General features: G+C 41.4%; 1 protein-coding gene across 2 annotated transcripts in view; it reads left to right on the top strand.

Moving 5' to 3' along the window:
* PPARGC1B (PPARG coactivator 1 beta) overlaps positions 1-27,461 on the top strand; it is a 150,692-nt gene that overhangs the window by 109,943 nt on the left and 13,288 nt on the right. The window contains exons 4-9 of one of the 2 annotated variants that reach the window (XM_073620563.1): positions 3,993-4,109; positions 6,231-7,293; positions 16,561-16,597; positions 17,411-17,475; positions 19,497-20,199; positions 24,078-24,147. In XM_073620563.1, coding sequence (XP_073476664.1) covers positions 3,993-4,109; positions 6,231-7,293; positions 16,561-16,597; positions 17,411-17,475; positions 19,497-20,199; positions 24,078-24,147 — 2,055 coding nt within the window. Of the gene's footprint in view, positions 1-3,992; positions 4,110-6,230; positions 7,294-16,560; positions 16,598-17,410; positions 17,476-19,496; positions 20,200-24,074; positions 24,148-27,461 lie in introns of both variants that reach the window. The other variant, XM_073620562.1, reaches the window with a different exon arrangement.

Here is a 27,461-nt window from a genome sequence, read left to right as displayed (position 1 = left end):
TCATCTTAAACTGTTTTTTGAACATGACAATGAGTTCACTGTACTCCAATGGCCTCCACAGTCACCAGATCTCAATACAGGAGGTCCCCAGAGGAAAGAGAGGAAATCTAACCTTATGAAGGGGAATTGACTCCTGAAAGAGTTATCATGCAAAAAGTAGTCTCCACTGAAGCTTTATCACCAATCCTTTTTTCTACAACAACCCGAAATTTTCAGTGAGTTGAAATCTTCTGAACAGGGGCACAGACAGCAAAACAAATGATACAGTGGTGTTAACCCTTCGCCGTGCTATCCCAAAAACTTATTAAAATCATTTTTTTGGCTGAAGCTACACTTCTGTTCTGACCTACAAACAAATTCAACTTGAGAACAAACCTACAAGACCCTATCTTGTTTGTAACCCGGGGACTGCCTGTACAATAGAGCACCTTTTGGGATGTGGATTCGCACAATGGATGTGCAGCCGACAAATCTGCAGCAACTGTGTGATGCTATCATGTCAATATGGACCAAAATCTCTGAGGAATGTTTCCAACACCTTATTGAATCTATGCCTCTAAGAATTAAGGCCGTTCTGAAGGCAAATGGGGTCCAACCCAGTACTAGCAAGGTGTACCTAATAATAAAGTGGCCGATGAGTGTATCACCTCCACATTTCTGCTCTTAATGGCTAGGTTGAGGGTGTCGAGGAGAATCTTGGCAACAAGATTGTTGACCAAACCAGTCATTTCACCTATGCATACTGTACCTTTTTACATGTGGACCCCAAGCTGACCATTCAGTCTACTTAAAATTGAGCTTAAGCAGGTGGAAAAACTTGGTCATTTTGATATTTGCATTGATAGAGCTACAATTACTACTGCTATGATCTGTACAGTCTAACCAATCATTTGCCCCTTCATATGTAGCTCAAATCCTACATGTGTCGTTATTGACTGGCTTATTGCCAAAAATTTCAAGTAACCTATTTACTGCCTATTGCACAGTAAATAAAAGCAAGTTGCCGACAGTCGGAAGGAAATGCTAAATTTCAGAACTCCAGCTGAGTAACAGTCAAATTACATGGAAATTTGATAACTGACACTATTTTTGGAAAAATAAACTGATTAGAAAACCTGTTCATGAAAAGTGTTTTTAAGAAAAACAGCGCCCATGTGATGTGCTGCTAAATTACATTTATGCATGTAGCACATAAAAAGAATACAATTAGGTTTGTCAGTGGTGCATGCATTTGTTGTAACACACTTGATACACAGCCTGATGAGCAAGAAGGATCATTTATCAACAACTTCCCAATGACATGTGTGCCTAATGGATGCTTTTCTGCCCATTTTAGAATGTATCTGGTTCAGCTCTAAGGGTTGTTTGAACTTCGATAATTGCCTGTTCTCGCACAAAAAAAAGTATTTTATGCTCCACACGGTTACTATGTGTGTGGATGGCTTTCTGTTGCCATTGCTAATTTCGGTGCACGCTTGTTGGGGTCTATGACTAATTGTTCGCTTTTTACAGCTCATGTGATTTATTTCACATTTGTACCTGAAAAAAAAGGGTTGGAGATTTATATGTACTGTTTAAAGGGCTTTCTCGCTTTTTTACAAATTAGTAAACTCATTTTGGACAGCTATGCCAGTCAGGAGTTACTACCCTTAAACTGATCAGCTTTTAAAGCATATGTCAGGGCAAAAAAAAATGTAGTGCATCTTTGCAATCTATATGCACCTCAGCTCCCACTTTCCTCATGTGGAATGGCACCACGTGTGTTTTTTGTGGACTGAAACTGCAAGACCTGGTGTCAGCCCTGCCCAGTTGTCTGTTGCTAATCTGCAAAATTTCGCCCAATCTCTCAATTGTTCTGTAGTGCTAGCATGGACTGTGAGATAATGCAGGAAGTGTACACAGGACAGCTGATTTTTACAATTTTTTTTTTTTACATGTTCAATAGGTATTTTTGCACAGATGGAACAAAATGCTTTTAATGGTATATTTACCAGACCAAAATAGAAGTTTGTTGCTAGGGTTTATATGCACATTTACCCAACGCCTACATCCTTTTTATGTAGTGGTACAGCTAAAATGAGAAATATAAGGCCTATGCAGGTTATTACATCTGTTCCTACGGTTTGTGTGTTGGCACGGAGTATCTATAGACTCAATTGTCTTAAATGATCTGCAGTATTCTGTGTGTGCACACGTTACTAATTCATATATATCTATGGCAAAAAGCTAATCTTGAACATGCCATTGGGCAGCGTGAATACTTAAACTGTGTGCCTTTTTATAAAGGAACAAGATAAACAAAGAATGCTTGCAATGTTGATTATTTAGCTGCATCGCCTGATAAGTTATTTCAGGGACCCGGCCAGATTTGCCAGGCCGTGCTGTGCTTGTGCAGCCTTCTGTGCTATGGATTATAAGGCAACACTTTCACTTCTTATATACCAAGCGATAAGACTCTCTGAAAAATAGAACTAGCGTAGGCCGCAACTTGCGAAATAATGTCTGTAAAGAGGCATGCAGAACTGATGGAAGTAGGCCAGTTGGAAACCACTTATAAACGTTATTTAAATTTACTCCTGAAAAAGGGGGTTATTTGAACTTTCAGTCCTTACAAAATATTAGCCAAAAACTATAGCTTCTGTTCAGCTTTTTTATTGAAGTCTTCTATGGATACTTGTACAATATTAACAGTGGGTATCATAGGAGAAAAAATAAAGGGTCTCCTTTTAACTGTAGGAGGAAAGTCTGATTGCTGTAGACAGCAATGAACCCGTCTTTATTCTGTTCTACAGACATTAAAGGATACGTTCACCTTCGTGACCATTTTACACCTGTTTTTAGAGTGGAACATGTAAAATGTTCCTGCTCCTGCAGCCACTCAGCAATCCGCTGCCTGTGTGACAGCAGTGTGGGAGAAGTTCCCCATACCAGCTGTCACTTTTTAAAAAGAGTTCTGTGAGTGAATGAACTACAAGTATCGACATCCTTTGCGGCTGTCGGCTTGTAGCTCTCAATGAATTACCGCAGCGTTGAGCGCTCTGGTAGTAGTTTGTTGATTCTTCCTGTCAGTGTAAGGCTTAGTTCGCACTGGCATTTAAAGCAGACTTTTGAGAGGCGTTAAACACCCCTCAAACACCTATGCAAATGATACAATGGACAGCACATAGTGAACAAAACATGAAGTGTTAGCAAAGCCTCGAGTCAGGAGGCGTTTGAAGCCTTTCAGCACCTATGGTAACGCTTTGAAAACGCTCTGGCAGGCAGTTGTGGTGTGATTGCAGGGCATTAAGATTAGTTTATTTTCTTTAATGGAATAGGCGTTTTTGGATCGGTTTTACGCTCATTAAACGCTTCAAAACTGCCCATAGGGTGTTTGGGGAGCATTTTTAATTCCTCATTAACACTTGTAAAACGCCAGACTAATGCCGATACTAAAGCTATAGGAGTGTTCGTTAAGCGTTCCAAATTTAGTGTGAACAAGCCCTAAAACTGCCTGCTTGTACGATGTAGAGGCAGACAGCTTGCACTGACCTTCTGCAGGAGTCCTGCATGGCACCAAGGATCACCTGATCGCTGGTGCAATGCTTTCCAGGCTCCTAAAAAAAAATTTAAAAAAAGAAGTAAATGCACTTTTTTTTTTTTTTTTACCTGCAAAAAAAATGTTAATTTATTATTTTTTTAATAAGTGAACTTATCCTTTAAATTTCAACAGTGTGCAAATTCTATTTGTGATGTTCCAGAGGAAAGCATCAAAATCTATATTTCGTAAGGAATGCTTTTATCACTGATATGAAAGAACCTTTTTACATAATCAAATGACTTGAATACGTAACATATAAAGCTTCTGCTTTATATACCCAAAACTGCATTGATCACTCTAGAAATCAGAAGTTCTTTTTCAGGATGCTGTGTGCTTGTGTTTGCTCAGCAATATTTCTATGTTGATGGTTTGCAATGTATGGTCTCTGATGTGTCTTCACTTTGTTTTACAGCTCAAGAAGTTACTGCTTTCTCCAGCACAGACGCCCACCGGCTCTGACGCTCCCAATGACAGCAACTACAGGCAAACCGGGATAACAAAACTTCGTCCACACCGGCAGTGTCTGAAGGTAAAGGCAGATGCTTTGTTCTTAACTTTTGTGCTAGATAAGGGAAAGCAAATATTTAGGCAATATCTGTGATCGTCAGCAACAGACCTTTATTATTAGCTTTTTTTGATGTGTTTGAATTTATCCACATGCCAAAAGATGTTTACTTCTCTAGTTAAAGTAGTTGTAAACCTCAGACATGAAATATGAACAAAGCATATCCTTCCATAGTGTGTACTTGTCTCAATTAAAAACACATGTTGCTTCTGTCTGCTGTTTCCTTATTCTGCTATCAGCATGAATCACTTCTGACAATTTTTCCTGATACAAAGAGAAAAAAGGTGACAGGGAGGGACCTTTAGCTGACAAACCTCAGCTCTGTTTCTGTGTGCTGTGTGGCGGGGGTGTGTCCCTTCCCTCCAATCAACGCTCTGCAGAGTGCAACTTCATCTTTCTGCCCCTTTTTTCTAACCACACAGACAAGCCTATAAATGCAGCACTTTGAATGGCTGTAGAGAAGAGAAGACTGCAGATAAACGGGTATAACCTATGTAGTATTCTCTGTAAGGGTTTACAACCACTGTAGCCTCCCTGGCAGTATTCCCGAGTGTGGCTCAGGGTTAAATTTCAGCGCCATTAGTGGTAACCCCGAGCCACACTCGGGATTGCATTGCAGGATCCTAGAGCGGTATACTTTGTCCCCAGGATCCTGCGATGTCCCCCAGCGCTGTCTGCGGGCTCTGTCTCCTCCGAAGCCTCTCTGTCTCAAGCTCTGTTCCCTGCGAGCGTCGTGACGCACAGGGGCGGAGCCTGGCGGCAAATTCAAACAATTTTAAAAATCATAACACATACAGTACTGTAATCTTACAGATTACAGTACTGTATGAAATTATTTCACCTCCCTTTTGTCCCCAGTGCTTTGTGCAGTGCCCTGCATGCAGTTTTATGTTATATATATATATATATATATATATATGTATATATATATATATATATATATATATATATATATATATATATATATATATATATATATATATATATATATATTGTTCTTTCTGCCTGGAAACTTGAGATTGTCCATAGCAACCAAAAAGTGTCCCTTTACATCAAAAGTGGCTTTAGACCAGCTAGAAAAAAAAAACAGCGATAGTAAATTAGAACACTTGCAGAATTGAACAATAGTAAATCATGGGGAAATTTATTTTATTATTATAATATTTTTTTTAATTACTTATATATATTTATTTATTATATTATAATTTTATGATTTTGTGTTTCAAACTTCCTCATACCCGGGATGTCTATTAGACTCTCGGTGGACAGATTTAAGTGTGTTATTGTTAAGAATTACAGGCCTACAATATAAAACGCCAAATTTCCATGCAAAATAATTGTACCACTTTCAGCACCTAAAATCCAAAATAATCATACCGCCAGGGAGGTTAAGCTTATTTGACAGAGCAATATCTGCACATGTATATTGTTTTAAAGTGCGCTCCCGCCCATTGGAATGGGAGCGCACTTCCTGCATTGCCACCAGGGCAAAAGCTAAATAAACTAAATGTCAGCTTTTTAATATGAAGGATAACTTAAAGGGGTTGTGTTGCCAGAGTATTAAAGCACTCATGGGAGGTTTTTTAACATTTTGGCAAATGATGCGTGTTTCGCTCATCGGTCCTCAAAGTTTTTATGTAGCTTTGCAGACCTGTCAATCACTCTATTTACATTCTTTTACACTAGCAGTTGGTATTAACTTGTAAAAGTCAGTAGGGTATAGCAGAGCACATAATGATATGGCAGCAAATGAGTCCCAAAGGGCAGCATTAAGCTTGTTTAGGATCAGATGACTTAAATCATCCCATCGTCCTCTTCCCATTCAATAATCTTTGCTTACTTTTTGAGTTCTCCAGTCAGAAAACATAACTCTAGGGAGAATATCCAGTTAAACAACAATGTACTGCTTGTCATTGCTGTATTAAACTCCCCTAATATTAGCAACCTTATACTGATTATCATAGGCTGGCCATCTGTAGCCAGATCTTCAAACCCGCTTTCAAATTGTCTTGGACATTAGGTTACTTTTGTGACGTCTGTTGTCTATGTCTGATTATGTGTTTTTGTATAATGGCCTTCTTGCAGGTGGAGACTACAATAGAAAGACAGACTGGTATTCCTCAGACACATGGCAGAGGCTGTACTGAGTTACAAAGGCATTTGGTGTCACCTGCAAGTGACCCTCCATCTTCAGCCAAGGATGACAGCAATAAGGAAGTAGAAAGTGATTCAACTGAGGAGGATCACAGTGAGGATGAATCTGGCAGGTTCTCCCCATTACCGGCTTTACAGAGCCCAGAACCTCAGTTCACATGTGAGAAGGAGAAGCAAGCCGTGGTGGATCTTATTGGGTATATGCACACCTACTGCCTTCCACCAAAAAAACACCACAGTGATGAGAAACACCAGCATAATACTGGTCTCCTGAAGAGACCAAAGACTAACACCACCCCATCTGTGCGTTCTTGTTCCAATCAAGTAATCAAAGTCAACTCTGCTAATGCCAAGGGGAAGTGCTATGCACAGGGCAAATTTAAAAGGACAAAACCAACAAGGACCGAGTCTTCAATCCTAAAAGTACTACTTGCAAAAGACATTTGTGGGGATGTAAGCAAGCCATACAGGTTGACACAACCGGTATATGCAGCTTTTGCTGATTCTTCTTGTAGCCATATAATGCAAGGAAAATCGGAGCAGGGGTTGGGTAGGGGCAATAAAGCAGAACTGGAGAAAACTCACAAGCCATTTCTGTCTCTCATGAGAGAGAACAGATCCATGGAAACAGACTCTGGAAGGCCAGCACATAACGTTTCCGAGCAGATGACCAATAAATCTGCATTCAAACAGGAATGCTCTGTTTATGCTGTCAGGCGCTCCAGTAGACTAAATCCGGAGTTCTGGTTTAATGATGAAGTTTCTCCCCAGACATGCACAGCACGGGCAGGCACAAATGCCCAGATTACCATGGAACAGTCTCTCTGCTTGACAACAGACCCATTTGTTGATGAAGAGCAGTTGGCCGAAGTGGAAGTTGAAGAGTCTGTTGAAACCACTGGTCAAGTAGGTGATCGAACTCTACAAGACATGCTCAAAATAGATGCCAGGGAAGCACACAGTGATATTGTCAACCAAGTTTACCACCCCTTAGGTAAGGCTGGCTACTTCATAGTTGGGGCATATGTGTAAAATTTGCCAAAGAATCTTCTTAAAAATGAAAGCCATCCTAAATATTACAATCTCTTCCAGTGCATTTTCATATTTTGTTTTTTAGCTGCAAAATGAGTGCATGACCTTTGTTTCAATGAAAAGGATAAAATAGCAGAATTGCATATTAGTTAGATTATTCAGTAAGGTAGAAGAAAAGGTCAACCAATGATAAAGCAGACCTTGCTTGAAAATGCAGGGTTTGCTTATTTCCTAGCCCAACTGCTTAATAAAAAAAAAACTATGTTTAATACCAAGGTGCCTTTTTATAAATGTTTTCAAGCAAGATTCACACAAATTTGACCCAAAATTCATATTTTCTCAGTTGAATTCTATTAGAAAATTGAGTGGATCTTAAGTGAAATATGTGTGAACCTTGAGTGAAAACCTTTATAAGCAGATCCCTAAAAAAAAAAATCTTGGAAGAAAATGCTCTCCTCCCTCCTGACTTCTAGATTCACCTAAGGGACAAGGGGTATCCCAAATCTCCAAAAAATGCATTCTTGCACTGTGCATTGGTAATCAGAGGGGAAGTGGTGAGGTGGTAGGGTGTTGGTCTTTAAAAGTCTGCAAGGATTTTCATGGGAAAATCCTGGAAGGCAGCAGTTCGATGCCTCCGGGAAGTGGGGCCCAAATAAGTACCTTTTTGCTTTCTTGAAAGGCTGCTTTTTGACACCTTTTTTTTTTTAAATTATTTTTATTTTTTTGAGAATGGGGGCTTTCATTAAAATGTTTTTTACGCAAGGTTCAATTTTAAAGCAGGCTATATGAAAACAGTCCCATAAAAATGTGTATGGGCAAACACTTTAGCAAGTTATGAATGTCCTTATTCAGGACTCACCTGGAATTCACATTGGTGTTAGATTATAATGGATTATGCAGTTCAGTCATTTTTTTAGTTTGATCACAAGAAATGTGGTTTAGCAAGTCTGTAAGTCCTTCAACTGTAACTTTCAAACATATTAGGAATCTGCTTTCAGATTGAATATTTCTGAAAGCAAATAAGCCTTGCATCAGAGATGATGCAAATTTATTGCTGCTTAGGAGACCTTGTCAGTTAGCCCCAAAAACATTGGTGTAGGGGTGCAAAGTTGAGGAATGCAAGCCCTATGTAAATGCTGGGTCATTCTGGTTGGGCTTTACACCGCACAGAGGAAAGTTGGGGGCATTACAGCCAATCTATTGCGTTGCCTTTCTTGCCCAAAGCAATGTTTAGTTTAAAGAATTTTTCTTAGGGTGGGGGTATTTCTGAAACCAATGCTTACCATAAATATCTGGCCACTGGATGTGCTGGAACCACTGAAACCAAGGATGCTGTAAAATGTTTATGCATTCATTGGCTCTGGCTTGCCCCTTCCTGCCTCATTCCTGTTTGTCCATCTCTGTAATCAGGGAGTAGACCAGAGCCATTGACTGGAAGCTGGGCTCTGTTTGCATTACATAATAGTCTGGATTAGTGTACCAGGGTACTATTCACAAACTTTTATAGGGTGTGTAGGATTCTGCTCTTCAGGGGAAGTGTTTTTTTTTGTTTTTTTAATCCCTTATGTTTACTTTTTAGAGTATACATCTCTAATCTGGAAGTGCTGAATACAATTCTTAATGAGGGTGGTACCTAAGGCTTTATACAAACTTTTAGCAGGATTTAGCAAGCTTGCTACATACATAGTAAGTGCTTGCTGCCCTTCAGAGCAGCATTTACTAGCTGGGTTTAAAATACCTCAGTGTTTAGGGCCCAACTTTTCTTTCTTTATCGTACATCAAGGGACACAGATCAGCCATAGTAATTACTATGTGGGTTATACGCCACCTATAGTTGAATTGACACTGGCACACCTAAAAGACAGGAAGTCCCCCTCTATATAACTCCTCCCATACAGGAAGTACCTCAGTTTTTTCGCCAGTGTCTCAAGGTGATGGTCACAGTGGATTGAAGTACTATAAGGACAGTCCCGTTGGAGAAATCCTTGGCAGGATTAAGGGGCTATGCAGTCGGATCCATTCAAGGTGGCAAAAGAAAGGCCAAGATGGATGGTACCCGAGCCTCGAGGAAGAAGCGAGGTTTTTGCCTGTAATGCTCCTCTTTGGAGGGCGCTTGACCCTGGGATCCAGGCCCTTGGATACGCGACTAAACTAAAGGTCGTCCTGGCCAGGTGCTGTATAAGTCCAAGGGAGGGGGACCCAGTCCTTGAAGGTCCGTTTTTAGACCTGTGTATTCCAGCAGTATCCTGGGGCGGGAATGGTAAGTTTAAAAAAAAAAAAAAGAGGAGCAAGAACCTGGGAAAGGAACGCATATGGTTCACTTTAAGGCATTTCTTCTGAGTAGCGGGTACCTTGCCTATTTTTTTCACCACTAGAGGGTGTATTGTAACATACTTGGTGTTTACTTGTCATGCTTTCCAGCTCCCCTTCGTTTTTCTGTGTCTGGCAGCGCTCCTTTTGGAGACTGCCCCTCATCTTGGTCTGCCAGTTGTCCGCCGAAAGGCCCTGGGAACGCCCGCCCCCCCCCCCCCCCCCCCCCACGGTAATGCAGCCCCTCTCTCCCCCCAAGCTATCCCGATAATGGGACCACCTCATCCACACGTGCATGGGGGATTCAGCTCTGGTCAAAAGGCCACCGTAGGACGCAGGGGGCGTGGCTTAGGCTCAGCCGGCGTGCACGTGGAGGACGAGCGTGCACATATTACACGGAGCAGACACAGGCTCAGTGGCTATAAGGTTTGTGACTTTGTGAAGAGTCCGGTGGCTGATGGATGGACACAGAGCATACTGGGGCATGTAAGCACAGGTGTGGATACAGGCATTTAAAGGCACTCCTACTGGGCATTAGGCTGAGCAGTGATAGTGGCATTTTTCTTGCTGGACTACAGCTCAGCAGTAGATGCATATTGTAAGTACTTCTGCATTTTGTGCTTAGGGCTATGTCTTCCTGAAGGAAAGATGGGGGGAATACAACAGGGAGGAGCGCAAGGACGCCGCTGTCAGGATCTGAGGATCCTAGTCATGCTTCCACAGTACTATCCTCCCCTGAAAGTCCAGAGGCAACTGGCCAGTCTGAGCGATTGAGGCTGTCAGGCATAGTGGCTACATCCAACATTTCAGCCTCTGCATATGTCACCAAGGACGATTTGGCTTCAGCATTAGCTGATTTGGAGGGAAAAATAGACAACATGATCATGTCTGTCTCCCAGTTCAGGGAAAAAACACGAAGGGTCCCCTTCTCCCCCTCCTGAAATTTCAGTATTGGAGCAGGAATGGGGCAGATGAGATTGAGGTGCCATTAGGTGACCGGGAAGAAGAGCGGTCAGATGACTCCTTTTCTGAGGATTCAGTCTCAGAGGAGCCCTTCTCAGCATTGCAATCCCAAAAACTGCTAGTCCAATCCATTACAGAATTGGACCGTTCTGCATACAAGTTGCCCAGAGCGGAGGGCCTTTCAGGCCTTCACAGGGCCCACATGCTTTCCCTTTACACCCACTGCTGGAGCAACTAATATATGCAGACTGGGATCACCCAGATAGGTATTTTGTTCCTCCTGGGAGATGTTCTCTTCTTTATCCCATGGAGGAAAAATTCACTAAGAAGTGGAGTTTGCCAGCAGTGGACGTTGCTATTTCTTCTGTGAATAGGAGTCTAACTTGCCCCATAGACCAGGTTTTCAAAGATCCAACCGACAAGAAGCTGGAATCTTTACTTAAAAACCTCCTTTTCTATAGCTGGTTCACTAGCACAGCCTGCAATAGCAGCAATAGGGTTTTGTCAATCCTTAAAAGACCAGTTTAAACAAGTCATTAAAGGTGTCCCTGCTCAAGGGGAAGCGGCCTGCGAGTTAGCGGACCTGCCAAGGGCCTTATGTTTTGCAGTGGATTCCCTTAAAGATTCTGTTCAACAGGTGTCACGCTTTGCCCTCTTATCTGTGCATATGTGCAGAATTCTCTGGTTGAAGCATTGGTCAGCTGAATTGCTATTGACAAGTTTTCCTTTTCATAGGGAACGGTTGTTCGTAGACGACATGGCTAAATATATCCAAAAAATTTCAGGTGGTAAGAGTGCCCTTTTACCATTTAAAAGGAGTAGGCATCCTTCATTTAAACGTTCTTCCCCGGCACCAGGTGCTGCAGCCTCCAGGCAGTTTTGACGGCCTCCGCCGTCGGGTTCAAGAGGTAAGCCACAAGGCCAGATGAAGTCCTGGGGCAGAAGCGTGCAAAACAGAGTCCTAAGGCCTCCTTATGAAGGGGCACCCCCACTCGATCGAGTGGGGGGAAGGCTTCTACTGTTTTCAGGAGCCTGGCGGGAAGAGATCCAAGACAGATGGGTCATCTCCCCAGTATCTCTAGGCTACAAGCTAGAGTTTCGGGAGTTTCCACCATTTCGTTTTCTAAGATCAAATGCAGGGCATGGGTTTTTATTCAAATCTCTTCATGGGGCCAAAACCGAATGGAAATGTCAGACCCATTCTTGTTCTCAAAGATCTAAATCAATTTCTAACCATCCGCTCCTTTCGCATGGAGTCAATCCAGTCAGTCGTGACCATTCTGAGAGGAGGAGAATTTCTAGCATCAGTAGACATCAAAGATGCATACCTGCATGTGCCAATTTGCCCCACTCACCAGACATTTCTGCGATTCGAGGTGGAACGGCACCATTTTCAGTTCGTGGCCTTGCCCTTCAGGTTAGCTACCACCCCCCGGGTGTTCACAAAAATTTTGGCCCCGGTATTGGCAAGATTAAGGGTCCAGGGTATATCTGTAATGGTATACCTAGATGACCTGCTGCTTGTAGATCAGTCAGTTGCACGGCTAGACCAGAGTGTGTCCAGCACGGTCAAGTATTTGGAGCACCTGGGTTGGATTCTCAACCTAAAGAAATCAGCCTTACGGCTAGTAAGAAGACTTGAATACTTGGGTCTGGTCATAGACACAGTCAAAGAAAAGGTCTTTTTGCTCAGACGAAGGTCAGGGCTATAAGAGATCTGGTCCGTGTGGTCAAGGGAAAGAAGGATCCCTCCATTTGCCTTTGCATGAGAATGCTAGGGAAAATGGTGACTTCGTTCAAAGCTATTCACTATGCCCAATTCATTCGAGAGTGTTGCAAAACAGCATTCTGTCTGCTTGGAACAAGAGGATCCAAGCTTTGGACTACCTAATGTATCTGTCCCCAAAGGTGCCCCAGAGTCTCAATTGGTGTTGATAGCCGATGGATGCCAGCCTCTGGGGAGCGGTTCTGGAGAAGGCCACTGTCCAGGGGAAGTGGTCAGAGAACGAAAAAGCCTTGCCCATCAACATTCTAGAGATGTGGGTAGCGCGTCTGGCTCTAATATCTTGGACTTTCAGGTTGCAGGGTTGTCCTGGCAGGATACTTATTCGACAATGCCACAGCTGTGGCTTACATACCTCCAACAATTGTTACCGGGGGAATGGTCCCTGCATCCCAAGATTTTTTCAGCCATATGCCAAAAGTGGGGTACCCCGGACATAGATCTGTTGGCGTCTAGGTTCAACAAGAAGTTGGACAGCTTTGTGTCAAGGACAAAGGATCTGCTCACATTCGGGACAGATGCGCTAGTGACCCCTTGGGATCACTTTTCACTGATTTATGTGCGCCAACCCCCCCCCCCCAGGCTTCTACGCAGGACCAAGGAGGAAGGGAAGCCGGTGATACTGGTAGCCCCAACGTGGCCTAGAAGATCCTGGTATGCAGAGATCATAAGGCTGGCAGTAGGGAGACTGTGGACTCTTCCATCCCATCCAGACTTGCTTTCACAAGGACTGGTGTTCCATCCAGCATTACAATCGCTAAGTTTAACAGTTTGGCTATTGAATTTTTAAAGGCTTTCAGGCTCAGTGGTGACTACCCTGATTAATTCAAGGAAGCCGGCTTCTAGGGCCATTTATTATAGTATCTGGAGGTCCTATATTTCCTGGTGTGAAGCCAAAAGATGGCATCCTCAAAGGTATGTCATAGGAAGAATTCTTGCCTTCCTACAATTGGGGGTAGAAATGAAGCTAGCCTTGAGTACCATCAAGGGTCAGATCTCAGCCTTGTCAGTATTTTTTCAAAGACCGCTTGCTTTGCATTCTTTGATCCGGGCCTTTATACAAGGGGTAACTTGTATAACTCTTGCAAAGTTAACCCTCTGAGCCTTTATGCCATATTCCCTTGATCCTTTTTACAAGGAAGTTGTGTTTGTGTTTTTTTTTTTTTTTTTTTTTTGGTTGCATTAACCACGTTAAGGAGAGTGTCAATTGGCAGCTTTTTCCTGTAAAGAGACATACTTAATTATTCATAAAGACAAGGTGGTGTTGCATCCTCACCCAACTTTTCTGCCTAAGGTAGTGTCAAGTTTTCACTTGAACCAAGATGTCTCCCTGCCTTCTTTTTTCCCAGAACCTCGCTGGGAAATTGTTCCATTCTCTCGATGTGGTGAGAGCTGTCATGAGCTATCTGAAGGTGTCAGCTCAGATGCGGAAAACTGATGCTTTGTTTGTGCTGCCAGAGGGGCCCAGAAAAGAGCAGGCGGCGTCAAAATCAACTATTTCACAGTGGATTTGTCAGGTTATAATTCAGGCTTATGGATTGAAAAGAAGGGTTCTACCTTTTCAAATTAGAGCACACTCTACCAAGGGAGTGAGGGCTTCATGGGCAGTGCGTCACCAGGCCTCTATGGCTCAGATTTGCAAGGCTGCGACTTGGTCGTCAGTACATACATTTACTAAATTTTACCAGATGGATGTAAGGTGGCAGGGGGATGCCACTTTTGGGCACAGTGTACTGCAGGCAGCAGTATAGGTCCCCACATCTGATGGTGGCCTGCTTTGATGTCTCCCTCCCCTCAGGGGCATTGCTTTGGGACACCCCACATAGTAATTACTATGGCTGCTCTGTGTCCCGTGATGTACGATAAAGAAAATAGGATTTTTAATACAGCTTACCTGTAAAATACTTTTCTTGGAGTACATCACGGGACACAGAGGTCCCTCCCCTCTTGCTGGGATATACATTGCTTTGCTACAAAACGAAGGTACTTCCTGTATGAAAGGGGTTATATAGAGGGAGACTTCCTGTCTTTTAGGTGTGCCAGTGTCCATTCACCTATAGGTGGCATATAACCCACATAATAATTACTATGGCTGCTGTGTCCCAAGAAAAGGATTTTACAGGTAAGCTGTATTAAAAATCCTATTTTTAATACATCTCTAATCGTAATACAGGACCAAAAATTCAATCCGTTATGGATATATGTTCTATGGGATCATCAGTGCTGGAAGTTCTTGGCTTTTAAAGGTTAAATACATTTTTTCATTATGTGTCCTATTTGTTTGCATGTTTGTATTCCTTGCAATACAGCAGTGCATGTGTTTCAGTGTTTTCTCTGGTTCACAGCACCATCCAGTGGATGAAGTAACCATTACAAACTTTAGAATCAATTCACTATATACACATTACATCACTGTGTTGGATTTGGGGACATTTTAAGTAAAAATAATGTATTTCTTAATAATTATAATATTATTATTTGGGGATTTTTTAAGTAAGAAATATTTATTGTTTAATAATAATAATTATTATTTTTAACCACTTCAGCCCGGAAGGTTTGGCTGCTGAATGACCGGGCCATTTTTTGCGATTCGGCACTGTGTCGCTTTAACTGACAGTTGCGCGGTCGTGCGACTTTACACCCAAACAAAATTGATGCCCTTTTTTTCCCACAAGTAGAGCTTTCTTTTGGTGGTATTTGATCGCCTTTGTGGTTTTTATTTTTTGCGTTTTACACAAAAAAAAGCGTCAATTTTGAAAAAAAACCACAATATTTTGTACTTTTTGCTATAATAAATATCCCCATTTTTTTCTTTTAAAAAAAGCTATTTTTTTCTCAGTTTAGGCCGATATGTATTCTTCTACATATTTTTGGTAAAAAAAATCACAATAAGCGTATATTGATTGGTTGGTGCAAAAGTTATAGCGTCTACAAAATAGGGGATAGATTTATAGCATTTTTATTATTATTTTTTTACTAGTAATGGCGGCGATCTGCGATTTTTATCGGGACTGCGACATTATGGTGGACACATCGGACACTTTTGACATATTTTTGGGACCATTGGCATTTATACAGCAATCAGTGCTATAGAAATGCACTGATTACTGTAAAAATGTCACTTGCAGGGAAGGGGTTAACACTAGGGGGCGATCAAGGAGCTAACTGTGTTCTCTTTGTGATTCTAACTGTAGGGGGAGGCGACTGACCTAGAGGAAGTGACGGATCGTGGTTCCTAGCTAATAGGAACTCACGATCTGTCATGCTTCACAGAACAGGGATGTGTGTGTTTACACACACATCCCTGTTCTGCCTCTCGTGCCCGCGATCGCTCGTGGCCGTCAGTCATCCTGACCGTCGGCCATGAGCATCAGCACCCTCGCTGTGCAGTGGGCACATGCACACGCCTGCTATCCCGATCCCGCGACCTGACGTAAAGCTACAACGGCTCGTGGGATCGTGCCAACCGGCCGCAGTAAAATGACGGTGGCTGGTCGGCAAGCGGTTAATTACAATTATGTATTGCATTGTTTTTGATTGTTTAAAAGTGAAACATAGTTTATTTCTATTTTTATTTTCTGCCCTATCTTAAACTAAACCTTTCTTGATGGCAGTTAGAGGTACTTCTGATTGGCTGATTGCGCAGCCGTCAGTATCATTGCTGCATTCAGGGTCCTGCCTAGCTGCTGCATGAATGAACCCTAAACCAGAGCTGTGGAAGTCCAGAATTGGTGAAAACGGTAACTGTAGGAAGTGTTTTTCGCTGTTTTGGTAATATCAAAGCACTAGGATGGGTTAAGACTGGGTCAAAAAATTTACTTTAGGACTCTTTTAGGGCAGGTATCGATGGACTCCAGCCTTCTGTTCATGGCATCAGTTTGACATCAGCGTGAGACACTTTTGAGAACATTTAGAATGTAATGACACGTGCATTTATTTGCTTTTGTCCTGCTTCAAGTGTGTTTTGCATTCAATAGACCTGCATGGGAATGCAAAATCCTTCTGAAGCAAACAAAGGCCCATCAGCTCAGATCCTTGAAGTTTTTTTGCATGTAACCAAAAAAATGATTGCTCATATTTAGACTTCTTAAAATATTGCTATCTTGTCAGTGGAACTAATTGTTAACCCAGATTTAAATCCTATAATCCTGTCTCTTTTTTTTATGCTTTCAGATGTCACCAGATGCTCTACAGTCTCTTTGTCACAAACGTAAGCTTATAATTGAAATCAAGGAATGTATTTTACAGACAGCCAAAACTGTCTTATATTAGAGTGTACATATGATTCAGCTTCGTAAGATTCACCACTTACTTATTAAGCTACTTTCGCACAGGTGTTTTGCTACAGTGCGAATGGCAGCGGCATTTTTGCTGCGGTGTTTAACAAGTGTGAGCAGGTAGCTGTGGTCGCTGTGCCCGTACGCTTCAATGACAGGTTGTCGGTAGACACAGCTAGCCATGACTGATTACACAGCCAAAGATTACAGTGTTTTAGTGTCCAGCAACGATCGCTGCAGGTAATCACTGGCTGTGCGAACAACCATGAATAGCTCTGGCCACAGACAATCTGTTATTTAAGGTTAAGGACTTTGCAGCCGTACCTAGCCACTGTGCCAAAACGCCTGTGCGAATGTCACCTAAATCCTATAATGATCCAATATCTTGGGCACTAGTGCATTTCTATATCCATCATACTAACAAAATTGCACTATAGAATGTGTATACATAACTGCACACAATTTCTTTTCCTAAACTTTTTACCAGGCATTAGGTCAAGTAGTATTCTACAGTGTATTACTTCACTACCTGTTAAAAGGCATTAATATTACAGTTTCTGCTGTAACTTGTAAGAAGGGATATAGACCTTTTGTCTGGACATCATTGCTATCTAAACCTTCCCCTCTTCATCTGTCTTTTGAGATATGGTTTATTCTTCCTGCCTTATTACTAGGCAATTTTGAACACAAGTTTAAGTTTATTATTATAAACTGTCACATTTTTCTTTGTGTATTTTATTTTGCAGGACATCTGCATTTGAGAAGAGAAACTTTGAGCAAGGACTTTCTGTTGAGCTGTGTGGGACTGCAGGTAAGGTATTCAAATAAAGTATACTTATCGTTAGTCATCAAATGCCCCCATCACTGCTCCCTCGCAGATGCCAACATTTTCTCCTTGGCCTCTTCTAGGTGCCATGTCTTCAGGCCCTCTTGATTGGTTAGCAAGAATGATGTTCATTCATTCTGGCACCCAAGTGTGCCAAGAATGTACTCTGAGCTTAACATGCACAACTTTCTAAAGAAAATTGTGAACAGGCAGGTAATAAGCTTGTTTTATTGTGGGAGAGACATGGCATGTCTCTCCTATAATAAAGTTCTGCCTGCTTGCATATTTTTATTTTTCCACTTTAGTTCTGCTATACAATAAAGTTTTTTGTTCAAAGATCTTTAAATGTCTGCTTGACAAATGTGCTGACACAAATTAAATTGATGAACCTAAGCTGGTCATATGCAAACCTCATCTTTTGTGCAAAAGTTAAAAGTTGGTCTGCCTTGTCTTGCCTGCTACTTATGGGACATGGAAACTACCCAGCAAGTTCAATCATTAAAGGATAAGTTTATCTTTTGGGAAAAAATAATAAATGCACATATTTTTGCAGGAAAAAAATTCTGCATTTATTGTTTTTTCTCTAAGGAGCCTGGGCCTGGAAGGCATTTCACCCGTGATCAGAGATGCTATGCCAGACTCCTGCAGAAAAGCCCTGCAGCTTTCAGCCCGTACCTGCATACGGGCTGGCTGTTTACAAGCTGCGGGGCTTGTGAATGAACTACAAGGCTGCTCATCACCAAATTCACAGTCCATTCGGAACTACAAGCCATCAAGCTCAAGGGCTGATGGTACTTGTAGTTCAAGTCAGTCACAGGAAACTGTAATTGAATGATGCGGCTATGTGAGCAGAGCTCCGCACAGCCACGTTTTTTCAAATAGCGACAGAGGGTGCCGGGAGAAGATCCTGCTCGCTGTCACTGGGAGGGGAGGGGGAGAGGCTGCAGCTGCTGGAACATGTTACATGTTCCACCCTAAATACATGTTCTAAAAGGTGAACGTCTCTTCCCAAATTTTGTTCAGAAAGTCAAGATTTGCTTATTGATGCAAAGTGCTTGGGAATCAAATGAGAAATACAGATGCCTACATTTTAGCTAAAGTAGTGGTCAACCCCCGAAGGTCATTACATTTTCTGAAACAGTGTATCGTAAACAAGGATTTCCTGGAGCTGATAACCGTAGACCATGCCCACATAAAATGCTATCAAACAGCCACGTATAGTCTCCAGTTCCAGGGTACTATTTTCATAAAAGCTGTATATTAAAATGTGCAAAATCACCTTTGAAATTACATTAAAATAATAAAGCATATAAGATTTTATATTAATTGGGCTTACATATCATATAGAACTATGAACAGAATATGTAGTCATGGACTTTGTGTGGACATATAGAAGAGAAACTGAGTACTATAAAAAAAACTTTAACGTTAAAAATCTATTACACAACATTAAAAACTACTCTCCAGGTAGAGGTTCACAGGCAAAGATTCCAATTACAGTTCACATGTGGACTTGATGTTTTTCAGAACTCCTTCTTCTCCTCCTACGTTACAGAATGAGTACACTGGAACCCACTCCTAATCTTTAATAGAGTAATATCAGCCAGTATGGTAGAATGGAATTCATGTGTATATTGCCCATAGAGGTGCAAATGAGTAAGCCACTGCATCTCGAGTGAGAAATTTAGGTACATTCAGTAAACAGACAATGGTCTTGTACTCCTAATCTTACAATAGAAGGACCAACTTCCCAATGAGGAACCATCCAGACCCAGTGTGAGTAATTCACTATAAAGACAGCATGGTAATCAAAGTAGTCAAGGCACATATATTCCAAAGAGGGGGTCTTAATCTTAGAAACAAACTCAGTTCACATCAATCCAGCCTGTCTTTTGATTTATACGCATGTTTATTTCCCATGCGCCGTAATTATATAGATGAATACACTCACAGAAAGCCATGCTACGCATTTCATGACTAGTGTTTTTTTTATCCTCCTATTGAAGGTCTGACGCCCCCAACTACTCCTCCATACAAGCCTGCAGAAGAAGATCTGTACAAACCTGAGATCAGTCAGGACACTGTAAATAATGATCCCTTGATTACCTCGCCTGTAAAAATGGGAGTAACTGAAAAAAATCTCCCTCCAAATAGGAAACTGTCAAAGAAACAGCCAGAGAGGACTGAATTGTTTGCACATTTAAGTAGAACCTCATCCGTCCCTGATAACCCCCCACCACATGGAAATAAGAGGCCATTTTCCCGGTCATTTGGAGACCATGATTATTGCCAGGTGAAGAAGCCAGAGCCAGCTTTCCAGAGAAAAGTGATTAAATCTGTGGACCTGCCATACTATGATGACAGGAAGCAAAAAGTGCCTCCAGTACTGGAGAGGAAAATGTTCTCTAATAAAGAAGACAACAAACTGCTGAAGGACCATGAAATTCGAGCAAGTCTCACCAAGCACTTTGGTTCTCCAGATACCACACTTAAAGAAGAGGATAATGTAACGTGTACCAGCCCTGAGTATGATTCAGCCTTTGAGGACAGTGAGAGTGAGTGCAATTCTCCAGAGGATGATGTCTTCCTTTCTCCTCTTCGAAAAAAGTCGTATTGTCATAGGAGCCCTCCATCCAAGCTCCAGAGCTATCCTCGAAGTCATGCTACTGCTCAAATTATCCGCACACCCGATAACAGGAGGTCACACAGGTGTGATAATTACAAATTTAAAGCTCTATTTATCTTGTGAAAAATGGTCATGTACAAATCTTTCCTTACGTTAAAAAAAATAAAAATTCTAGTATTATGCAATATAGAAATATGTTTGGGAGCTAATTGAATTTTTTCTTGTTGGATGTACTATTTACAAGAAAAAATAATGCTTGTCTGGATTTGAGCCTGTAGCTGTGAAGTAAAGACTGGCAGCAGTTAATTTTTGATTGTTAACCTCTTACTGAGCACCTTGCGCATATATGTGTGACTGCCTTAATGCCCACATGCCTCACATACAGTATGCGTCTATGTCGACCGACCTACAGTGGCTTGCGAAAGTATTCGGCCCCCTTGAACTTTTCAACCTTTTGCCACATTTCAGGCTTCAAACATAAAGATATAAAATTTTTATTTTTTGTGAAGAATCACCAACAAGTGGGACACAATTGTGAAGTGGAATGAAATCTTTTGGATTTTTGAAACTTTTTTAACTAATGAAAAAATGAAAAGTGGGGCGTGCAAAATTATTCGGCCCCCTTGCGTTAATACTTTGTGGAGCCACCTTTTGCTGCGATTACAGCTGCAAGTCGCTTGGGGTATGTCTCTATCAGTTTTGCACATCGAGAGACTGAAATTCTTGCCCATTCTTCCTTGCAAAACAGCTCGAGCTCAGTGAGGTTGGATGGAGAGCGTTTGTGAACAGCAGTTTTCAGCTCTTTTCACAGATTCTCGATTGGATTCAGGTCTGGACTTTGACTTGGCCATTCTAACACCTGGATACGTTTATTTGTGAACCATTCCTTTGTAGATATTGCTGTATGTTTGGGATCATTGTCTTGTTGGAAGATAAATCTCCGTCCCAGTTTCAGGTCTTTTGCAGACTCCAACAGGTTTTCATCCAGAATGGTCCTGTATTTGGCTGCATCCATCTTCCCCTCAATTTTAACCATCTTCCCTGTCCCTGCTGAAAAAAAGCAGGCCCAAACCATGATGCTGCCACCACCATGTTTGACAGTGGGGATGGTGTGTTGAGTGTGATGAGCTGTGTTGCTTTTACGCCAAACATATCGTTTTGCATTGTGGCCAAAAAGTTCGATTTTGGTTTCATCGGACCAGAGCACCTTCTTCCACATGTTTGGTGTGTCTCCTAGGTGGCTTGTGGCAAACTTTAGACGAGACTTTTTATGGATATCTTTGAGAAATGGCTTTCTTCTTGCCACTCTTCCATAAAGGCCAGATTTGTGCAGTGTACAACTGATTGTTGTCCTATGGACAGACTCTCCCACCTCAGCTGTAGTTCTCTGCAGTTCATCCATAGTGATCATGGGCCTCTTGGCTGCATCTCTGATCAGTCTTCTCCTTGTCTGAGCTGAAAGTTTAGAGGGACAGCCAGGTCTTGGTAGATTTGCAGTGGTCTGATACTCCTTCCATTTCAAAATGATCGCTTGCACAGTGCTCCTTGGGATGTTTAAAGCTTGGGAAATCTTTTTGTATCCAAATCCGGCTTTAAACTTCTCCACAACAGTATTACGGAGCTGCCTGGTGTGTTCCTTGGTCTTCATGATGCTCTCTGCGCTTTCAACAGAACCCTGAGACTATCACAGAGCAGGTGCATTTATACAGAGACTTGATTACACACAGGTGGATTCTATTTATCACCATCAGTCATTTAGGACAACATTGGATCATTCAGAGATCCTCGCTGAACTTCTGGAGTGAGTTTGCTGCACTGAAAGTAAAGGGGCCGAATAATTTTGCACGCACCACTTTTCAGTTTTTTAATTGCTAAAAAAGTTTAAAATATCCAATAGATTTCGTTCCACTTCACAATTGTGTCCCACTTGTTGGTGATTCTTCACAAAAAATTTAAATTTTATATCTTTATGTTTGAAGCTTGAAATGTGGCAAAAGGTTGAAAAGTTCAAGGGGCCAAATACTTTCGCAAGCCACTGTATCACAGCTCCTAATCTCTGTTTAAGATCGGGAGTGAGACAAATAGGCTCCCAATCACGTGACCACTTTGACAGCCAGTCAAAGTGATCACATGATCAGAAAATTCATCCTGACTCTGCTGGCAGGAGTTTGGGAAGGAGGTAAGGAGAACAATGTAGTAGCATCTGAAGTCACAGCCACCCATCATATCACTGTGGACATGTGAAGCCCACTAGGACTCTGTTCCAGGATAAGGTGCTGCTGGATACCCAGCTTGCACCTCCTGTGTACCTCCCGATCTCGCACATTCTACACAGGGCGTAGCGAAGGAATATTATCTGCGGCGATGCCCACTGACTCCTGGGAATGATGACATGCATCTCCCAGGAACAGGTTATGACGTACATCGCCGCGGCCCAAGAGTGGCAGATCTCAAGGGACACCCTAGCAAAAAGCCACAAACTAAGACAAAACTTTTTTATTTATGCCAAATGTTATACTTGTAACAAGGGACTGATTCCTCCTGTCCCTTCTTTATTGAACTGTACTGTAATTGTGCTGTCCCCCCCCACCCCCCACATTGTAAATCGCTGCGTAAACTGTTGGCACTATATAAATTGTTAATAATAATTTCAAATAAAGATTAAAATATGGCTGGAACGCTGCTTTAAGTATATAAATAATAAACAGGGTGTGGCAAATTTTAATACAAAGAAGTGCAACTTTACCAAAGGAGGCATCATCCCTATAATCATCATTCAAAAAAAACAAAAAAAAAAACAACTTTGTTCCATGGGACTTTACATATGCCTCCAATAGTACTAAGACAAAAGTTAAAATATACAATTTTTTGGGCAACAAACCACATTAAAAGCATAATTAAATGCAATTAAATATAATCCATAATGTGAGAGGTCAAAGTTACACCATCAACCTAATGTATCCCAGTTGAGATGCTAGTATGGTCGATGCATTTCACAGGAATACTCGCTTTGTCATTACCTCATATACCTCAATTTGTATCCACATGTAATCGTCACATAAAATTGGAACTAAAAATGAGACAAAGTATCACATTTGGCTTATGATGTATGTATATCTTTTACTTATTGATTATTCGTGTGAGTGTTATGTGATGATTACATGCGGATACAAGTGAGGTCTATGAGGTCCTGAGGAAGCAGGTATTTCAGTGAAACTCTTCTACCCTATCACATCGACCATACATCATCTCAATTGGGATATGTTGGGTTGATGGTGTAACTTTAACCTCTCACATTATGGATTATTTTTACTTGCAATTATGCTTTTAATGTGGTTTTGTTGCAATATGAATTTGTATATTTTAATTTCTGTGTTTTTACTATTGGAGGCATATGTAAAGTCCCATAGAACAAAGTTTTCTTTTGTTTTTTCTTTTATATGAAATATATATAGGTGAACAGTTGCATCTTCCAGAATTCTGTTCAGCCACTCTTGCGATACACACATCACTGACCTACTGTTATTCAGAGGAGGAATCAATATTCAAAGCCTTTTGTTTCCCCAGCTTCCAGGGTCAGCTTCATGCCTGCTTCCCATGAATACTAAGTCTGAGTAGATGGTGGGTTTTTATGTTTGCTTTTTTCCACTAATATGTGGTCAGACCGTTTTTTTTTGAGCTGAACAAAGCATATATTAGCATTGAAACAGTGCCATACACTCCTGCCAGCCATACGTTAGTGTCGTCTGGTCATTAGGCTGGATGCCAAGTATCCAGTTATGGACTATAAGATGGGTTTTCTGTAATAATTGTGTTAAATTATTCATGTTCTTTGACATATATTCTATGTATATTGTGCCCCATGGCTTCTAAGATTGCTTACAGTAGGGCTTATAAAAGCTTAATATGTGCATATTCCATCTTTTATTCACATGCAGCCTTTGTATTTTTTTTTTAGCAGACATGAGATCAGTGAGCAGAGACAGACTGGACACTGGAACCAAAGGCAAATCCACAGGAAGAAAGAGCAGGTAATTGGGAGTTTTTAAGCATCATATAAATTAGCTCATTATGATGACTGACATTGCCAAAGAAATATTTGCACACATTTATCATCTATTTTTAAGACTCTGTATGTGCATATATTAAATGAGATTGAGGTTGATGATAAAATATTAAAGCTTTAGGACATCTACAGTGCCTTGAAAAAGTAATACCCCTTGATATTTTCCACATTTTGTCAGGTTACAACCAAATACATAAATGTATTTTATGTGATAGACCAACACAAAGTGGCACATAATTGTGTAGTGGAAGGAAAATGTTAAATGGTCTTCAATTTTTTTTTACAAATACCTGAAAAGTGTGGTGTGCATTTGTATTCAGCCCCCTTTACCCTGATACCCCTGACTTAAATCTAGTGGAACCAACTACCTTCAGAAGTCACCTAATTAGTAAATAAAATCCATCTGTGTGTAATTTAATCTCAGTATAAATACAGCTGATCTGTGAAGCTTTCCAGGTTTGTTAGAAAACCTTAGTGAACAAACCGCATCATGAAGGCCAAGGAACACACCAGACAGGTCAGGGATAAAATTGTGGAGAAGTTTAAAGCAGGGTTGTGCTTTAAAAATACATCCCAAGCTTTATATATATCTTACTGAGCACTGTTTAATCCATCCTTTGAAAATGGAAAGCATATAGTACAACTGCAAACCTACCAAGACATGGCCGTCCATCTAAACTGACAGGCCAAATCAGAGAAGCAGCCAAGAGGCCCATGGTAACTCTATTGGAGCTGCAGAGATCCACAGCTCAGGTTGGAGAATCTGTCCACAGGACCACTATTAGTCTTGCACTTCACAAATCTGGTCTTTAAGGAAGAGTGGCAAGAAGAAAGCCATTGTTGAAAGAAAGCCATAAGAAGTCCTGGTTGCAGTTAGCAAGAAGCTATGTGGGGACACAGCAAACATGGGAGAAGGTGCTCTGGTCAGATAAGACCAAAATTGAACATTTTGGCCTAAAATAAAAACGCTATGTTTGGCGGAAACCTAACACTGCACATTACCCTGAACACACCATCCCCTCCGTGAAACATAGTGGTAGCAGCATCATGTTGTGGAGATGTTTTTCTTCAGCAGGGACAGAGTTGATGTGAAGTTGGATGAAGCCAAATGCAGGGCAATCTTAGAAAAAAACCTGTTAGAGTCTGCAAAAGAATTGAGACTGGGGCGGAGGTTCATCTTCCAGCAGGACAACGACCCTAAACATACAGCCAGAGCTACAATGGAATTTTTTAGATCAAAGCATATTCATGTGTTAGAATGGCCCAGTCAAGGTCCAGACCTAAATCCAATTGAGAACCTGTGGCAAGACTTGAAAATTACACAGATGCTCTCCCTCCAATCTAACAGAGCTTGAGCTATTTTGTAAAGTATAGACAAAAATGTCACTCTCTAGATGTGCAAAGCTGGTAGAGACATCCCCAAAAAAGACTTGCAGCTGTAATTGCAGCGAGAGGTGGTTCTACAAAGTATTGACTCAGGGGGGCTGAATACAAATGCACACCACATATTTATTTGTAAAAAAATTTGAAAACCATTTATCATTTTCCTTCCACTTCACAATTATGTGCCACTTTGTGTTGGTCTATCGCACATAAAATCCCAATAAAATACATTATAAGTGTAACATGAGAAAATATGGAACATTTCAAGGGGTATGAATACTTTTTCAAGGCACCGTATAGGTTTGTGCACAAATCTGCAACAGCTTTCAGTGCTCCCTCTTTGCCTGTATGCTTGTCACTTATAGAGGTGCACTTAGCACTTTATAGAGGTGATGGAGCTTGTCCGCCACTTCCCACACATTCCTTTTGGACAGCGGGGCAAGTAATGGGCCAGTCTGTCTATGACTTGGAAAAAATTTGAGCATATTGGGTGTTGAAACATGCTTGTTCCAGGTCAGTGATTTCCAAGTAAAATAGCAAGGCGTACAATTGCAGCATCAACTATGTAGAAGAAAAAAAAAGGCAGCAATAGCAGCTTTAATGTTTCCATCCTAACAGATTTGCTCTAAAGCAGATAGAATGCCAGTCAATGCACCACTGTAAAAAAAAATAAAGTACTGTAAATAAATCACAGAGGACATGGAAAATAGGATAGGGCTTCTGGACCTATTTATATAGGTGCAGGTACACTAAATAAATGGGGGATTTGAGCCACAGCTGCAGTCAGTGAACCTGAGCCCGATAGCGGGGGTTTCAGCATTTTATTTTGAGTGCCTTGAGTAAATCAAAGGCCATGGATTAACTCCCAGGCTACATAAGCTTTTACTCTGAAAAAGTAATGTTCTCTGGGTCAGGCCGTAATGAAGGCACTAGGAAAACAATCTGTATGAGAAGAGGAATGCTCTGTGGGTCATTGAACCTTCTTGTGTCTTATGATGCAGGTGTATTATACGGCAGGTCACTGAGCAGCAAAGAGAAGTAAAAAAAAAAAAAAAAAAAAAAAAAAGCGCTGTAGTCAGAGGGTGAATCTGCAGAAAAAAATTGTTCTTTCCAGGCTTCACATGAATTTGAAGAGCATAACATGGCTTTGCTTGGCAGTGTACATTATATATTTTTTTATTTCGATGTACACTAGCAGACATCTGTTTTGTTTAGGGTTGCAACGATACCACTTTTTTAAGACCATGTACAAGTACTGATACTTTTTTTCAAGTATTCGCCGATTACGATACTTTTTCTTTTTTTGTCATGTGACAGTAGCACTGATGAGGCGTGGACTGTCAGTAGATTTTAATTTTTTTTTTACAATACTTTTTTTGGGGGGGTGGACAGTGTCAGTGTTTTTGTTTTATCAACCCTGTTGGGGGGGGGGTGCACTTTGGTGAGGTATCAGGGGTCTAAATACCCCTGACATCTTCCCTTTGAGACATAAAATGAGACAGAGAAAGGGACTAAGGACACAGATTCCCCAGTCCCTTTCTCTGCAGCCTCAGCTGCACTGAAGATGAATGGTCAGGAGACAGCGGCTCCTGTTCATTCATAAACTGAAGCATCGTAACATGACATAGTTTACGATGCTCAGTTATGAATGGACAGAGTCAGTGATCGCTGACTGTGCATTCGGAAAAAAGGAAGGAGCCGGTAAATGACAGATTTACCGACTCCTTCATTGGCTCTCCAGCCTAAAAGATCTGGGGCAGGGGGGGACTGGAGGACATGGTGGGGACCGTAGGAGCACACAGTGGGGACCTTAGGAGCACGGAGGACACCGGGGACAGTCAGGGACGATCGGTGCGTTGGTGGGGGCCATTACAAGCACCGATCTCCCCATATAGA

This window comes from Aquarana catesbeiana, linkage group LG03 (genome assembly GCF_042186555.1).
Source record: "Aquarana catesbeiana isolate 2022-GZ linkage group LG03, ASM4218655v1, whole genome shotgun sequence".
NCBI classification, from domain to species: Eukaryota; Metazoa; Chordata; class Amphibia; order Anura; family Ranidae; genus Aquarana; species Aquarana catesbeiana.
The sequence above is the reverse complement of the archived record's forward strand: the minus strand, read 5'-3'. Positions and strand labels throughout refer to the sequence as shown.